General features: G+C 40.3%; 1 protein-coding gene across 12 annotated transcripts in view; it reads right to left on the bottom strand.

The window, feature by feature from the left end:
- Window positions 1-18,291, bottom strand: part of TNRC6A (trinucleotide repeat containing adaptor 6A) — a 67,338-nt gene that overhangs the window by 5,740 nt on the left and 43,307 nt on the right. For 6 of the 12 annotated variants that reach the window (XM_068699773.1, XM_068699766.1, XM_068699768.1 and 3 more), the window contains 14 exons: window positions 11,882-14,470; window positions 10,934-11,098; window positions 10,410-10,585; window positions 10,135-10,215; window positions 9,117-9,168; window positions 7,597-7,739; window positions 7,103-7,249; window positions 6,792-6,929; window positions 6,433-6,561; window positions 6,247-6,324; window positions 5,779-5,989; window positions 5,116-5,148; window positions 2,263-2,394; window positions 4-162 (listed from right to left, as the gene is read on the bottom strand). In XM_068699773.1, coding sequence (XP_068555874.1) covers window positions 4-162; window positions 2,263-2,394; window positions 5,116-5,148; window positions 5,779-5,989; window positions 6,247-6,324; window positions 6,433-6,561; window positions 6,792-6,929; window positions 7,103-7,249; window positions 7,597-7,739; window positions 9,117-9,168; window positions 10,135-10,215; window positions 10,410-10,585; window positions 10,934-11,098; window positions 11,882-14,470 — 4,233 coding nt within the window. The remainder of the gene's footprint in view (window positions 1-3; window positions 163-2,262; window positions 2,395-5,115; window positions 5,149-5,778; window positions 5,990-6,246; window positions 6,325-6,432; window positions 6,562-6,791; window positions 6,930-7,102; window positions 7,250-7,596; window positions 7,740-9,116; window positions 9,169-10,134; window positions 10,216-10,409; window positions 10,586-10,933; window positions 11,099-11,881; window positions 14,471-18,291) is intronic. The other 6 variants (XM_068699767.1, XM_068699777.1, XM_068699772.1 and 3 more) reach the window with 4 other exon arrangements.

Below are 18,291 nucleotides of genomic sequence, written 5' to 3'. Positions count from 1 at the left end.
TACCTGGTGGCCAGTTAACACTGCTAGAGCCATTAGGCGATTTGGCACGGGGCCAGCCATCCCCAATAGATCCAGGAGGACTGGCTGGTGAATTACTGCTGTTCATAAAGTCATATGGAACAAATGGAGACTCTTCCAGCCTAAAACCACTTGAAATAGCACCTAATAATAAAAATTAAAAAAAAAAGTTAAACATTTTCTATAGACAATTTTGTTTAGAAATTGTAGTTAAAAAAGTAAAAACATGCCCATGTAAAGCATTCATAAAATACGTAGCAGCATACACTATCCTCTTATGATGAGAAGTTACACAAGAAGTCATAGAGGCATATATAGTCTAAAATGAAAGGTCCCTGAATAACTCAGGAGAAAACCCTAAGAATACGAGCCCACGACATCCTCTCATTAGAGTAGCATACTTATTACATTGAACTAGAAGATTTATTCAAGAGGATAAGACCATCCTGTGAGACCCCAGCTGGATAGCAGGTAAATATATTTCACAATGGGAAGGGTCTTGGAAGAAGTAGCTACAAAACCTTTAAGACCTTTAGGTACTGCAGAGCTCTGTAAATTCTACTCATATTTCTGGGAGGAAAAGAAAAAAATCACTGGTAGCAGAGCAAGAAACAAAAGCACTATTGCCATGGGTCTGGCTAGGATAGAGTTAGTTTTCCTCCTAGTAACTGCTGTGGTGCTGTGCTTTGGATTTAGCATGAGAACAATGTTGATGCCACACCAACGTTTTACTTGTTGCAGAGCAGCGCTCACACCAAGCCAAGGACTTTGCAGCTCCTTGCTGTCCTGCCAGCGGGCAGGCTGGGGGTGCAGCAGGAGATGGAGGGGACAGACCCAGGACAGCTGACCCCAACTGGTCAAAGGGGTGTTCCATACCTTATGGGTGTTCCATCCCATATGGCATCATGCTGAACAATTAATGCAGGGTGGCTGGCCGTGGGGGGCACACCCCTGCTCGTGGATAGGGTGGGCATTGCTCAGTGGATGGTGAGTGATTGCATTGTGCATCACTTCTTTCGTACACATCATTAGCAGTAGTACTATTGTCACTATTATTATTTTTATTTTCCTTTCTTTTCTGTCCTAAAAAACTGTCCACCTCAACCCACAAGCTTTCATTTTACTTTTTTCCGATTTTCTCTCCCATCCTGCATGGGGAGAAGAAGAGCGAATGGCCGAGCTGTGTTTAACCCGGGCAGCAGCTGAGCACCACAGCTATACACAGCCTGTTTGATTTCAGGCAAATACCACAAGGAGAAGTTTAAAAGTTACATATTCCTCCAGAACTGTAGAATATCTTTTTGCCATCTAATAACTTTTACTCGTGCTTCAATACAATACAGAGTTCAAAAGATCAAATTTTTAATGTTGCTGTAGTTGTAGGTAATGTTTTCTGAACAATATCAACACTTTTGACTCCTGTGGGTAACAATCAGATGAAGTTTAGAACAAGCAAGTGCAGTAGCAGGATGTCTCCGCTAGATGTTCGAGGCAGCAAGCCATTTCGTAGCATTAGAACAGCTGACGATTCTAAAAATATCCAAACAATCTGAAGACTAAATGGTAATAGGAGACTAGAGACATTTTACAACTATCTTTAGACACAGAACCCTTGTGCTATAGACTCAAATTTTAACTGGATGAAATGTCAAGCAACTGAAACAGTTGAAATGTCAGATGAATCCTGATCACTGGAATGAAATATAAAGCAACCAAATCTGCCTCCTCTATAACAAAGTACACCAATGGTACTGGTCTATTCCTTCCACACTCTCCCCATTTTTGGAACGCAAATACATTCATAACTAAAATCTGTAACTAAGAGGTATCAGAAATTACCAGAATGTGTGCACACAATTAAATTACCATAAAACACCTTAAGACCAGCACAGTGGGGCTGGGGGTTGTGTAGTAGCTAGAATATCTAAAGCTTTTGTTTTAAAAATATACGAAGCATTCCAATCCAGATTAATGTAAACCCAGCAGCAATATTCACACTTCTGTCTTAAACATGAATCCTCCACAGCGTCTCTACTAGTCTCATCACAACATCACTTCTGTAGGTAAAACCACTCAAGAAAGCTATGGGCTGCTGGAGAAGACAAGCAGCAAGTTTGTCAGAGACAATGCGATACAAATTGACACCTGCAAGCAACACAAATATTACAACTGCAAGTGTAAATATGCAAACACAGCACTGGGCAGCCTGATGCGTTATGCTATTTAATGACATATTTAACATACCATGTTTGCTGGAGTTTTGATCTAATGATGTGTTCACAGAAATGCTGTCGACTGTAGTCCATTTCCTCAATCGAGATTGTGGCTCTTTAATACTGCTCATATCCATGTTTACATTCAAGTTTGAGTTCATTCCTAAAAAACATATATAGCTTATGACAGACAGACAAAATGCCTTTTTTCCACCAATTACCACTATTGTCCTAATCAACATTGAAGAGCATATTACTATGGTTATTTCATGCTTCTAAGTCTGTTTGAGAAACATTATAGCACTTAATACAGTGAACTTACTACAGACAGAAGCTAAGCTCAGCAATGCAAAGCACTCTGAAGTTCTCAGTTGATGTCTTCATGCAAAAAAAAAATAATCAGTGGAAGAAGCCATTGAAGAAAAAATATAAACATCTTAAAAATGTGGCATTTCTAATACCAGTCTAGCATCAGCCTAACAATTCAACTGATTTGTACAAAGTGAAAGTACTGTACCTTGGAGAACTACGCTCAGTAATAACAGACACCTCTTTCCCAGCAGGGGGGAGTGTCTGTATTCATCCCTGTTCTGCAAAAATTAGGTATTGGTATTCACTGGCAGTTAAAATCTCATCCCCATTCTTATTCAGGCTGTTCAACAGGACACCTTTGCAGCTTCTGAACCACACTCACCACAGATGCATAAGCACTTTGCATAGAAGTTCACAAGTAATACCACCTCCAGCACCATTTATTTATCCTGTTTGCACTCAGTATTAAAACCTCATGAAGAGAAAAAAACAGCTTGGCTTTAGCTTTTCTAAGCTGTTGTCTGTATTTCAAAATGTTTATTGAAAAGGGAATCAACATAATTATTGCCAACCTAAAGCAGTCCAAGTATCTGTGAGAATCAACTACCTGGGGCTTGAACACACCCTCGCTTTTGACTGTGACACGTCTGCACTCTGTTACCAATTAGGGATTGCCAGGTCTGTAAAAATCCCTAATTCACAAATCACAGCTGGTTACATTTCTAACCCTTCACATTTATTTACTTAATTTCTGAAAATAAAGCATGACATTTTAACTTTGAGCAAGAGACACAGGGAATTTCTGACATCTTTGCTAGACATAACTTTATTCAGAACTGGAAACTGGTGCTTAACTCTGTTCCCAAATCAGTAGTCACTATCATACAGAAGCTTCCTCCCTCAAAGAACAAGGGGATGTTGATGCCAGAAAAGCAACCTTTTGCAAAGCCTCAAAGAAAACACCTTGTAACAGCACAGCCAAGTTTTAGGAAGTATCATAGAATCACAGAATGGTTTGGGTTGGAAGGGACCTTAAAGATCATCCATTTTCAACCCCTCAGACAGTGGCAGGGACACCTTCCACCTTCCAAGCCCCATCCAATCTGGCCTTGAAAATAAATGGAACAACTATTAACTGCTGAAATGGGGTGAGAAGTCCAATCACACTGATTTCTAACACCTCTCCCTCTGTTGTCAGTCCAGTACCCCATGCACAATTAGCTTTCTATCAACTCCAAAGAAGCTTGCAGAAGTAAGACCTCTAAAAAGACTAGAAAGATCACAAGCTGGCAAATAGGCACACCTAGCTGATGAGGTTAATTCCAGCCCCTTGATAAGATCCATGTCCATAGCTCCATATTTGAAATCTGCACTGAGGTATGAACATCAGGACATATCTGGACATAACCTGTAATTCAGTCTTCCCAGAAGCCATGTTTCATATCTGACTGTGGAAGATATTATACTCCTCAGCTATCTTTACCATTTGGCAGAAAAAGGTACTTTTTAATATCCAAAATTCTTTAATTCTGTAAATGAGTTTGGATGTGACTGCGGCACTGGTTAACTGGAGAGAAAGAACACACAAACAACTGCCCCAAATCTCTGCTTCTGATGAACAAACATCTAGAGAATCTTGACAAATCTGGTTACCGAGAAACCAAACAGGACGTCCCTGCTTTCATGGCTAAGTCTCCTGGTGCTAACATTAGGACACGGAGAAAATAATATACCCATGAGATTTTCAAGACAACTTGGCAAATCCAGCTCCTCACATGACTACACTACTGTACGCACTTGGAGGATGATACCAATACTCCTCTTGGCTCAACTTTTCACAGAAGGTTGAAGAAATTCCAGGAACCTGCTATTTCTACCCTTAAGCCTTTTATTTGAGGACTGCGTGGCTCCACTTGGTCATATAACTATACAGTGCTAAACCAAAAGGATCCCATAGCATTCATACATATATTGATGGTTCTTGGAATGTAGCAATGATTAAGGGGAGAAAAAAGCTGCTTAACCATATTTTAAGACATTTCAAACCAAGAAATAATATCTCTAATGGAAACAACAGGAACCTAATAGAGATGATGGAAATACTCAGTAAGAAGTTTGACAAGAAAGTTAAATATTCCTTTTGTTAGAACTAAAAGCGCCTGTAATAGCTAAGCAAACTTCATGTTTATGCCTTGCACTTTGAATAAAAGCAGTAGAGAGATCTTGATGCCAATCATCAGCAGCAACCATTAAGCAACAGCCTGGACTTAAGACTGGCCACAAGCAAAATTCCAGTGTGCCACATGCAATGCAGCAGCATGGCTCGCACCGACCCACCGGCTCTGTAACACCACCTATAAGCACAAGGATTTCAGCAGCAGTCTCTATGAAACTTTTCTACAAAGGGCAATGAGAATGCAGAGGAAGTCAGCCCAACAGAACTGAAAGGATTAGAAGATCATAGAAGAAAAGCAAACAGAAAAGGAGGAAAAAATAGGGGAAAATGGTATAGTTTTACTAAGTATAAGATAGCATTAAAAAGGGACCTAAAATAAGGAGAAAATATACAAGCCTGGAATTTCTGAAGTAGAAATTGGACAGAAGCCTGGAAACGTAGGGAGAAAGAAACAGGAGATATTTGTATTTATAAGTTTTCCGACATTTCGCCTGAAATGAGCCACAACCATTCTTTAAAAATGCAGAGCATTTTAGCATAAAAATGCTAAAAGCTTTCTCTTCTGTTCAAAAACACTAGAAGGTAAGTTAACATTTTTTCTACCTATGCAATTCCAGATTATTTTTAAACTTTCTTAAAAGTCAAAGAAATGAGACGACTTCAACAGATTCTTTGTAGGGCTTCCTCTTCTAAGAGTCCTTTAGCTTTAGTCCTTAGGAGTTGCAGTTGCACAAGGACTAGTTTATCTTTGGGACCCATAGAAAAAGAAAGAAATAAAAGGAGACAGACATTCTATAAGAACATAAAACATTTAACACTAAAAGATACAATAATTTCTGGAAATGAGAGTACTTGTGAAAAAAGTTACTTGGTGAACAAAGGTAACTTGGATGAGTCCCATAGGGAATTGCTACTACTGTTAAAATGGAAAATACTAACAGGACTGCAATCGCTGTTGTTTTCAGAGGAGGAGGACTCCAGGCAAAGTTAAAGGAAAGGCTGCGTCCTGTGTCACAAAAGCACTGACTGACTGTATGAAATTAGCATGCAGAAACCCACCTATAGGGAAGCTGCTGAATGAATTTATTGGTGATGGCCCTTTCTGTAGCTCAGGAGTAGTATGGGGTATGACATTCTCAAGGAAAGATTTCATGGTGGGTTGATGGAGTGACTGCTGTTGAGACGGCGGAGTTTGCTGCTTCATTAACAGGTTTGGATCAAGCTGACGGGACTGTTGCATCATCTGTTGCTGCATACTAAGAGATCGACCCTTAAAAAAACAAAGCAGTTATAATATAAGTAGTCAAAAGCTTTTCCACTTTTAAAGAAAGATAATGAAATGCATTTCTGTTCTGTGCATCTTGGCACAGCAAAAACCCAGCATTAACCTAAAGCGTATTCTTTTAACGCTTGTTAAAATCCTATTCATTCTTGCACACTTTTATATGGCTTGTAACAAAAAATACAGCTTAGGATGAATAACAATTTAAAAAGATTATTTGAAAAGTTAATAATAAATGTATTTACCTGCTGCTCCTGCTGTTGACGACCACCAGAAGGCATGCTTCTTTGATTCTGCGCTTTTTGCTGCTGAGCCAACAACCGCTAGGAGACAGTGTTTTGGTGTTGTTGTTTTTTTAGAAAAATTTATATCTGAGAAGTTTCTACTTATATTTTCAAACAGAACACAGAGCATCTACCTTTTTAGCTTACCTGTAACTGGGAGATCTGAGAAAGCTGGTTTAACTGGGACAGTTGATTCAACATGGCTACCTGTTGTGGGCCAAAAAGTGGGCTCAGGCCACCGTTGTTTGGTGCATACTTCAGTAATGATACTGGAACCTGCAGAACGGACCAGTACAAAGAGCAACTGACTAACGTGTGCAAATACTTATAGAAGATGTAGAACATCATAATATCTGGTTAACAGTTTTCTCTTTTTGAAACACTAATTAGACCAAAGTAGTTTTCAAATATTTACCAAATAAATACCAGCAACACTGATAAATGGAATTTTTTCTGAAGCAGCATTTTGGTAGTTTATACATAGAAAGTTCTGTGTACTCAATTACCTGAGGGGATAGTAATGGAGGAGGCACTTGAGCACGTGGATTAGGCTGAGATGAATTAAGAGGTTGTGCTGGAGGCTGCTGCATGCTCCTGGGCTGTGCTGCTATATTACCAACACCAAACATACTGGGATTGCCATTCTGGGGAAAAGACAGATGGTTAGTGACAAGGAAGTATTTCTGCTACTTATCCCACCCCTATACATTTGAATTAGAAGTTAAAAACATATCAATCACATTAGTAGCTAGGATGTTATAATAAAAGGTATTAAATGCTGTCAAGTAACATGCCAAGGATATGCACACAGCCTTACCTGTCTAACAGAATTCAAGTTTTGCATACCCAGCCCTGCTAGGGAGCCAAGGGCTTGGTTAGGTAGTGCACTATTTGAAGGGGGAAGCTTCATGTTTTGATTGGACATAAACTGCATGTTTTGGGACTCGTCTGCTACAATGCCATCCTGATTGGACAGACAAACCGATGCGCAACAACCAGCCAGCAAGCAAGCAGAAGGGAGAAACCATTGCCAGGAACAGAAGGGAAGAGTCACATGACAGTCCAGCATCAGCAGGAAATAGGCAGAAAACAAAAGAGATCAGGTTAGTTATTTGCACTGCAAATGAGCTACAGAAAGTGCTTAGTATTATACATCAGTACGTTAAAAAGAACAAAACATATCTTAGGATCAACAAGAAAGCACTACGTTTTCTCTCCACTAAATGCAGAAAGCTAAAGAGCACACAGATAATTACTTAGATTGCTGAGTCAAAGAAGTTAAGAACGTTCCCCAGTACGACACCTACTAACCTTATCAAAGTAAGGACCGCGATCCATGGAAGACTCTTTGGAAATCTGAGGACGAGAACCAGGGCCTTTTCCAACCACACGATTGTAATCTCCGACACTGAGGCCATGCTTATCCATCTCCATTCTCTTATCTTGCAATATCCCTACGGAAAGGTGAGACATATGATGATGACATTGAAGGATTATTCAGTTTTCCAGATAAACTAGAAATAGGTTTATGCTTATGAAATACCAAATACTGCTTTCAAGATAGATACTAATAAAAGAAAGCATCAGTTTAGCTTTAAGCTATCTGGGCTTCGCTTAAAAGGAAAGGAAACGCTATGAATCAACAGCTACAGACAACTCAAAACTTGGAATAAGCGAAGTGTCAACATATTTTGCTAGGCTTCACAAAAAATACTATTCTCAGTTTGCTCTTAAAAAGCAAGTATAATTGAGTTTCCAAGTGTTAATGGCACCAAAAAAAAAGCAGCACCAAGCACTGTATTGGCTTTGAAGTTGTATCTTTATCTTCTCTCACTCATTTTTATAAGATTTCAAAGGCCTTTCAATTTGATTCAGCTATTGGGTGGGTGGGGGGAAATCACCACCACCAAAAACCTTATTTAGCTGAAAACAAAATTTTAAAATATTTGTTTTTATTAAAAGCTAATTGTAAAATTTATCTTCCATTGTTAACGCCACTAGGCAAGTTAGAAGATCAAAATATAAGTAGTAGTCGAGCAGTCTTTAATACTTTACTGCAAGCAATACAAGAGCATTACTTTCCCAACAGATGTTTTAATTTCAAATTTAAAATTTGAAATAATTTAAACATGAGGTTTTCTATTAATATTTAAATCTAAAATGCAAAGAACAGGCTATTTGCATAATATAGACTGTGAAAATACCCAATTTTAAACTAGAATTTAAAAAATGCAACTACAATAAATGCAGTGCCACAATCACTTTCCATTAAATATTCTATCATCATATATTGTTAAGGCGCTAAATATATTTTTATTTGCTAGAGGAATCGTTACGGCAAACAGTTCCAAATAAAAACTGCTCAAGCGATTTTGCATTCAAGTATAAATGTATCTTAAATAACTGTTCAGTATTAATTTATTTCTTAGAACTGAAAATGTGTTTCCAAGAACAAACCACAATGAGTGTGGTATTCAGAACATTTCTGTTTATATTTTAGTGAAGTTGTTCAGACAGCAGTCTAGATACTTACGTTAAGAAAAAATAACCCACACTACGAAAACAGTCTTTCATGCCAGCTCAGTATGTACAAGCTTAGCTTGATTTATGGATTAGTATTACCGTAGCAATCAGGTAATTCAGGTATGTAGCAGTATATGCACAATTACTATTTTTTCTCTACAAGGATATTCTTTTTCTTTAAGGAAATTCTTTATGCACACACATATATAAAGGAAATTACTATAAATATAGCAATTTACAGAATTATATAAGCTAAAACAGACTGGAATGGAAAGCTATAAAACCTAGCTAAGTTTTCCCTTTCTTACCTCCAGACATGTCCATCTTATTGCTCTGTATGGTTTCTTCTGGTGATTCTCTCTGAAGTAATAAAACGAATCATAATTATTTAATAATAATCTTTTTAAAAGCTAAAACAAAGATTCATATATATTATTTCAATTCAAACCTGCAAGAAAAAAAGACATCAAGGTAAATTAGACTATTTTTAAAGCATTTTCTCCCTTTATTCGTTACCCATTGAAAACAGGTATCTTTACTGAAATACATGTGTAACAATAAGTAAAAACAGACTACTGGATGAATACCTGGGTAGCGTTTACAACATCACCTTTCATCAGTAAATAGGTCCTTCTATATCGAAAATGTAAAAAGGAAAAGGGGATCACAGAATCATTAAGGTTGGAAGAGATCTCCAAGATCATCTGGTCCAACCATGCCCTTACCACACCCTCTGGTAGCGAGGGGCCCAAAGCTGAACCCAGCACTCGAGGTGCGGCCTCACCAGAGCAGAGCACAGGGGGACGATCACCTCCCTGCTCCTGATGGCCACACTACTCCTGATACAAGCCAGGATGCCGTTGGCCTTCTTGGTCACCTGGGCACACTGTTGGCTCATGTTCTGGCAAGCAGCCAGCCAGCACCCCCAGATCCTTTTCCTCTGCACAGCTTTCCAGCCACTCTGCCCCAAACATATAGCATTGCATGGGGTTGTTGTGACCAAAGTGCAGCAACCAGCACTTAGCCATGCTGAACCTCACTGCACTGGCCTCTGCCCATCAATCCGTCCTGTCCAGGTCCCTCTGCAGGGCCTCCCTACCCTCCAGCAGATTGACACTTCCCCCCCAACATGGTGTCGCCTGCAAACTTCCTGAGGTTGCAAATTTACATCCTTCCTTACTGAGGGATGGGTGACAGGGAAGAGGAACAGATGTAAAAGAAAAATACTATGAAAGAGAACGTTAGACAAATTAAGCATTTTCATTTTTGTGCGTTGTAACTAACACTCTAAGAAAGCGTTACAGATGGGAAAGGTATAATACTTACTGAGAAACTAAGATTTGTGAATTGCTTAATGAATGGATTGATCCATGTTTCATCTTGCTTATTTCCACCTTTCATCATTCCCTTGAAAACAGAAAGGAATTCCTGTGATACTCAGATATTGTTTACCCCCTACTGCTTAAATTAAAGCACAAAACATTATGAATGAAGATTAAAGCTTAATGGTACACCACTCAGTGCAGCAATCTGTTCTTAGCTTTTATAAATGAAAATCAATGCAAAAGCCTTGACTACCTTCTATGGGAAGTCATAATTACCTTTGTGGGCATTTTTTTCATATATGGTGGCCAATTTAAAGATGGGTTAGCTTCTTGTGAAGAACTGCTGTTCCACATTCCAATCTCTACATCCTCTTCTTCCTCCCAGCTGGTCTGACGACTGCCAGTCAATGGCATATCATCTCCACACCAACTATCTTGCATAGATTTAGGCCCTGGTTGTGAAAAAAACCAACACATTAATGTTTCAAACAAAACAAAGGTCTCCGTGCAAATCAGCTACTAAGAACAGAAACTAAAAGTGAAGCAGTTATTATTTAACCCCGACAAGCTTCAGATCAACAACAGTCTGATGGTGAATGAAAGAAACACCAATGAGCAGCTGCTCAGTGACAGAAGTGCAGCATGAGGGTATTAGCATCAGTATTAATCAGCTGCCCTTAATGCAGACAGAAGTTCACTTTACATTTACTTCAAGACAGAAACCTTCAAACAAGTACAGCTTTTAGATAGGCATTTCACCTCTAGTATCTTTATTCAAAGCTGGTGCAAAAAGCACTCACCAGGTTTATTTGAAGCCTGTTGACCAAGAGAAGCGTTTCCCCAGCCAGAGGTGCCTCCTGCATCGCTGATGGGTTCTCCCCAGCTAGTACCAGTATCCATGGGCTTACCCCACGCTGAAGTTCCATTATCTACAGTAGTGGCTGGAGTAGAAGGCTCTCCCCAACCTTTTCAAAGCAGTATGAGTTACTGGCATGTTTTTTAACAGGACTTTAAAAGCCACTTAAAAGAATCACGTGCTTTGCCTTTCTAGACCCATAGCATACAATAAACAGCACATTAATACACATTGACATTTTGCATGAAGGTAATCATTACAACTGCAAGCTGTTCCGTAAAATATGCAAAAATACAAATTCTGTATGTAAATTTCATTTTGATAATAGAAATTTCTAAGATACTAAGTTCCTATGATCTGCCCCTTATATTTAAGTTATTCCTCTTTGCAGTTGAAAAAGACAGCACAAAATACTTTGCATATACCACACAAACTCATCTACAAGTATTACTTACTCTCCCCAAAACTACAAGATTGCAAAGTCTGATCTTTCACGTAACACAACCATCCTTCATTCTGCCTTGTAGTAGCTCAACTTTTTTTTTTTTCCTTTGGCAAAATGAATTTTAAGTCTTAGAATTAAATGAAGAAAACTTTCACTCTTCAAATACTATTTTAAACATTTTCCATGTTCCCACTCCACAGAATTCCAGCAGAGCTGTCTACCCTTTGTTACTCAAGCTATTTGAAATGAGAACAGAACTTCTGATTTGTATGAAGTTATCAAATGTTTTAAAAAAAGCAATGCACATAAAAAGATAAAATAAAAAGGTACTTCCATTGCCACTTTCTCCTTTCCACTTTGAAATTGAAGCATTGTAAAAGAAACAAGAACAAGAGAATTGTTTTACAATTAAATGGAAATACAAATTTGCATAAAACCAAGTCTTACCAGAACCCGAACTGCTCTCCTTGCTAGACATGGCACTTGAAGACAGTAGCTGCTGATGTACCTGTGCTTGCTGGTCTGAACTGCTGCTACTGTTTGGGACATTTTTATTCCACATATTCACATTTTTGTAGTTGTATTTGCTTGGATCACCCCAAGCAGAAGTTCCATCATCAATTTCCATTTTGCGGCGTATTGATTCAGGGGATGGCTCCTCCCAGCCAGTGGGTTCCTCCTCCTTTGCTGGGGCTGGCATCGGTCCGCCCAGCCAGCCTGACCCCGGTGGTTTACTGGTGGCAGATGGCGCTCCCCAGGATCCAACATCTTGTTTGTTCCATTCCGGAGAGTTGACTGGCTTTGACGAATCCCCCCAACCTTGAGGCTGACTGGATTTAGGAGGGTCTCCCCAGCCCTGGTTCTGATTAGACTTTGCAGGCTCATCCCATCCTGAAGAATTATTCGGGTTTGGGTTACTACCTCCCCAAGTAACAGAATTTGATTTACCTGGCTCATTCCAACCAGATACTGATCTGTCACTGTCGCTACCTCCTGAACTAGATTTCTTAGCCTCACCCCAATGGTTACCTCTTGAATTTTCACCCCAGCCATCACTGGCAGAAACTGCCCAACCCTGGCTGGCCTTTTGCCCATCGACCCATCCCTGTTTGATCTTCTGTGTGTCATTCCAAGATGACTTTTCTTCTTTGCCACTTCCCCATGATTGATTGCTCTTGACCATTACTGTAGCAGCAGAATCCTCTTCCCACCCCCCTTGGCTATTTGACCCTTTGGAGTCTCCCCACCTTGTAGCAGACTTTGGATCTCCCCACCCTGATACAGATGAGGTATCATTATTATTAGGGCTAGGTCTATCCACACACCCCCCTGAGCTGGAAGTCTGTGTCACAGAGCCTCCCCAGGCCTCTGTCCCATTGTCAGTTTTTCTTTCACCTCTTGGTGATGTTTCGGTATCCCAGGCAGTGTTCTGTTTGATTGGAGTCTGTCCCCAACCAGAGTTGGAAAGGACACGCGGATCTAAGTCAGTTCTGTTCACTATGCTTTGGAGTAATGCATGCTGGTCAACTTTTCTTCTCTCTCGATTCTGTCCTTCTGTAGTAACTCTATCTTCATGGCATCCAGTGCTCTCCGTACTACCTTCACTGTCCCCCGTACCTGTTTTGGCCCATGAGCTATTCTGCTCGGTTATCTGAGACACAGCAGAACTCTGGCTGTTAAGGTCATCCTCTTCAGTAGATTTCCATCCGTTTGTAAACTTCCTGGTATTTCCATTTACACTTTCATTGGAATGCTGATTACTAGGCAGTTTACTCCATTCACCATTTGAAATGTTAGTGCCAGTGTTTTGTGCAGGGTTGCCCCATCCTCTTCTACTTCCGCCAGCACTTGCACCGTTTCCACTTCCCCATGGCATATTCTGGGAGTTGACTGTCCCTGCTTCCCACACCCCTCCTCCTTTATTCCCATTGATTTGAAAGTTAGTGCTGCCAGGCCCACTAATGCCCGACTGCATTAGAGTTGCATTCACAGTGTCACCATTAGCTTGGCTGTTCGGGCCTGAACATTTGTCTCCAGAGTAATTAGAACCATAGGCACCCCATGTAGTACCATAAGAGCCACCATTTTTCGCCTCACCATTGCTAAGGTGAGAAATGGAAGTGCCATTTGTAACTGGAGAGGCCTGAATCTGAGAATGATTCATTGTGCTCACGCGCCAGGCCCCATGCCCTGTATTATTAGGCAGTTCGTTAATCTGCACTGAACCAGCAGAGTTTGGTAAACTAGAGGTCATAAAGTTAGTAGTGTTATTTGGTCCATTCATTTCAGTGTTAAGGTTTTGAGGTTGCCCACTGAATGAAACCTTCCTTGTACCATTTACTTCAGAATCACAATTTTCCTGAAGGCTTCCCCAGGAACCATGGGCTGAACCACCCACTTTAGAGTTAATACTCTGACTGTTAGATATCTGACCTATGGTACTGCACTGAATATTTGTGCCAGAATTACCACTCCCTACAGACCCTTTCAGGGCATGTCCATTGTTCTCCAATACAGGCCAGGCACCATGGTTGCCATTTGAATTCAAAGTGCTTGGATTTAACCCTCCATTTGATGAAGAGTTTATGGTGCCCCAAGCATTCATTCTATTGTTGCTACTTTCAGATTTGCTGTCAGGAGCATCCACAGAAACTTGACATGTGCTTATTATGGTCCCATGGGATAAACCCCATGGTCCATTAATACTTCCATTGCCCACATTATTGCTGTTGCTACCAACCACAAACTTATTTTGAGAACCATGTCCAATGCCATTTCGAATGCCATCACTTTCACCACCTGTGCTCCCTGAAGCCATTATAACGAGGTTTCTCTCTGACCCAGAGCTAGAGGCAGAGTCAGTGTCCATACATTCTGATGTCAACTCTGGGTCACTGCCAGTGATTGATGGCCATGCTTCTTTGTCAGAGCCGTCTACAATAACTTTATCCCAGTTTGTGCTGGAGTCACTGTTTGAAGAGACTGGTCCCCAGTGAGAATTTTCATAATGGGATCCTAGACCACTGTGGTTCAGATCTAAAGAGAAAAAGGAAAGTCCAAGAACAGTATTATAAATATAGCATTATTACTTCATTGAGCAGAAGACAAAAACTTACACAGATACTAAGCCAAGAATTACCTTACTTATTTTAACACTAGTTACTGAAGATTACAGAAAAAACTACAGCACAGCTGCTTAGAACATTGCCATACGTATAACCTAGAACAATTTGCACTAGCCACGTGAAGTGGCATTTTCTCAAAGCATGGTAACAGTTCTTTTTTTCCCCAGAGAAAGGTTGTTTTTTCTTTTTAATACTCTATATCACCACATAAGGTATTTTATAAAAAAAAAAACATGTTTAAAATCAAAGCGATTCTGAAAGGCAGGAACCTGAACTGGATATTAAACTGACCTAGCAGTAGCAAACACTATGCGCCAATAGCTGGAGAAAAACATTAAAAAGATATTATATAAGATTTCTTAAATACAAGTTATCTTTCCTCTTTTATACAACAATTGAACACAAAACTCACAAGACCAATCTGAAGCAGATTGGTGCAGCAGATCTGTGCAGCAGCACAGATTAAGCGTAGTAGCTGAACTACTGCTTCATTTTCATTTATGTAAGAATTACTGTTTCTTATTCAATTAATAGGCTGATTACATCCAGTAATAAGGAAGAAATGCATCTCAATTCACTTACAAACTTTTCATGGTTAAATACATACACCATGAAGTATTTGCTATAAAATTAAGTGCTGCAAATTTTCAAATTTCATTTCCTATTTCTAACGCTTTATCGAAGAGATTTTTTTTTTCCAAATTGTTAGATCAAAACACAGATGCAGCAGAAGATGAAACTATGAAAGTATGAAGCATGTGGGAAAACAGTAATGAAGAAGGCAACAGAACACAAATAAAAAACCTGTTAGAGCAATTTTTTGTTTTAGTATTTCCCCTGAACTGAAAGAACAGTAGCAAGTCACACTTGGCTGCCCATTAAAACATGGTGTCTTGATTTTTAATAATAAAGACATTTACTTTTCTCAGTAATGTTTCCCCTTAAAAAAAAAAAAAAAAAGGTTTTGTGCTCCTATTCATTCTTATTTAATTACTGGATTTGCATAGCACACGCCTCACATCTGACTGGAAAAGGCTGTGGTGACATCAGCTGAATACCTTTATGAAGTTGTACCTGTCCGTGCTCACAGACAGAGCTCACAGTAACGAAATGCCCCAATTCCACATCCTTATTCTTCTCAAAAGCTGTTTGCACAACATTTAGGGACTGGCTGCTTTTAAAATACAATGCTAATTTATAAGCCTCACGTGTCTCCAAGAAACACATTTTAATTGTGAAGTCTGAAGGGAAGCTGGCAGCCTCTCCAGTTTCTCCCTTCTGCTACCGGGAACGCCAGCTCTGCACAACTTCTGAAGCCCCCAAATGCCGATGTGCCCCAATCCCCTATGTACAAGTAGTAACAGGTAACCGAGCGTCAGCTACTCCAATAGAGTCCGAACTGCCACCTACTTAAAGGTTAGAACACACAGGATACGATTTTTGGCAATAGCTCAGCTGTAAAACACAGCATGCATGTAAAGATCATTTGGCATGAGCCAGCTCTCTGTACTCTGACTCCACCACCAAAAGGGCAGATGCAGTTTATCACATCTCAATATGACTGATGGATTTGAAGAAAAGTGCAAGCGATGTAGCTTTATAGAGATCTTGATTCAGTGCTTCTGCCTCAAAAAGACTGAGACAGCTCAAGAAAGCCTAAACAATCAGAAAAGTTTCATGTGATAATTACAGCATGAGAAACAAGGATGCTGGCAAAAGAATTTAGAATAGAGAAGTGGAAAAAGATCCATGGCAGGCAGAAATAGGGCTGTAGTGGTTAGAAATGACTGGCAGCTCCGTAGTCTCAAGAAGAGAACCATACAGCATCCTTGGGAGAACTCGAAGACATTCATTCCGGTGAGCACAATCTAGAACCTGCCCACTAACACGGCACTAAAACCGCTGCAGTATCTGAGCAGCTGCCCAGTGAAATCCAAGATTTCAAATTCTCAATGATATTTAATAAAATGACATTTAACCTACATTAAAAAAAAAAAAAAAAACAGGCAGAGTTCTCTGCATTCTTGTGAACAAGAGAAGCAACAGTATTAAAAACTGTCCTAACAAGACTAAAACCTTTATTGCATAAGCATTACCCCCATAATCAATGAAGAACAGCATGAAAGTACACAGAGGGCAAGCAAGCCACAGTGAAACGGCAAACAAACCCTAATTTGCACAGCAAGAGAATACATAGAAAGAAAACTTGTATTTATTAAAATTCTATTATACTAATTTAGATGCAATGCACAGTGTTAACGAGCACAGTACACAAACACTGGATAATTATTAATTTCTAGTCATCCAGACTCTTATCCTATTACCTATAAAAACCACCTCGACTAACAATCTTTTTCCTGGACACCAGGATGTATTGGTGATTTCTCACAAGACACGGTTCAGAAATGTTCCTAATTCAAATCTCCACAACCACAAACTCCTGAGACAAAATATACAAATACTGACCAAGCAAGCTATTATTTCTGAATTTTCGTATCTGACAGATACCACCAAAAAAACAACACCTCAAAGCTGAAAAAATAGTTGATGACACCATCACACTACTTAAACTAAGCAGCAGGACTGAGAAGCCTAAGTTAAGAAATGCCTGTGTTCGGCTCCCTTCCTCCCTTTGTCTCCTTCTCCAGCCACAGAATTTAGTGGTGCACACAGTACCTCAATACTACACCTTCCCAAATACTGTACTTTTTGTCCTTACAAAAAGACGGATTCGAGTAAACAAGCTAAAAAGCACGTTTGTTATGAAGGGACAAAACCAAAGCCAAAGGGCTGCCTCCCTGTATTGGTTAATTTCAGGTATCAGCTGCTCTGCGGTATGGATAAAGGTCCCCAAGTCTGTCTGTGCCTTTTTAAAGTACTCAACCCAAGAGCCAGAAGATGTAAGTGCTGCCTCTGAAATAGGTTCTGAACCGCTGAGGCAGGGCAGGAGAGCCTGCAGCTAACCCAGGGCGATGGGTGGCTCCCTGTGACACCCTGGGCTCTGCACCCTCTGCACCAGCACAGCCCTTGGCCCTTCCCCACGCTGGGCCCAGTGCCCGCACAGCACCGCCGTGAGCTGCAGCTCTCCATGGAAAATAATTCACCCTCAGGTGGGTCTGCCAGCACACCGCAAAGCTGAACCGACTCACGGAGGGGATGAACGTGGCAGGAGGGAGGAGAGGGCAGAGATGAGCACTGCTGTTTGCGGTAACCCAGACACGCAGTGGGTGATGCTGGGGAGGCTGTGGGCTGCAGACAGCCTGAGCAAAGCACCCTGCAGCCACCACCTGCATTACCCCCGCGGCCTTCACAGGGCACAGCCCCGAGTCCTCACGCAGCACACTTGTTCCAAAGCATTTCATAAAAACAAACGGGCGTTCTTTGGTCTCATCTAGCACACCAGGCACACAGCTCTGTGCCCCGGGTACATGCAACTCCTGCATAAACTTGGCGTTCACAATCGGAAGGCCCCCAGACTGGGATTGTGATCGCTTATTTCCTCCCCAGTGCTGTGAAACGCCTGATATAAAATTCAAGCTTACACAGATTATTCACTTTAATAACATCCAGATGCAATTCGGCATGTAAGCGTAAAGGTTAAAAAAAAGGACAATATTTTAGAGCTAAGCTGCCACATAGTCTAGGCTTCAAACTTTTTTTGGTATGAATTCTGACATTTCAGAAAATTAAAAATGTTTATCTAAGTGTAATATGATATGGCACACAGAGTAT

This window comes from Anas acuta, chromosome 15 (genome assembly GCF_963932015.1).
Source record: "Anas acuta chromosome 15, bAnaAcu1.1, whole genome shotgun sequence".
Taxonomy (NCBI): domain Eukaryota; kingdom Metazoa; phylum Chordata; class Aves; order Anseriformes; family Anatidae; genus Anas; species Anas acuta.
Note: the sequence above shows the minus strand (reverse complement) of the source record. Positions and strands in the feature narration are given on the sequence as shown.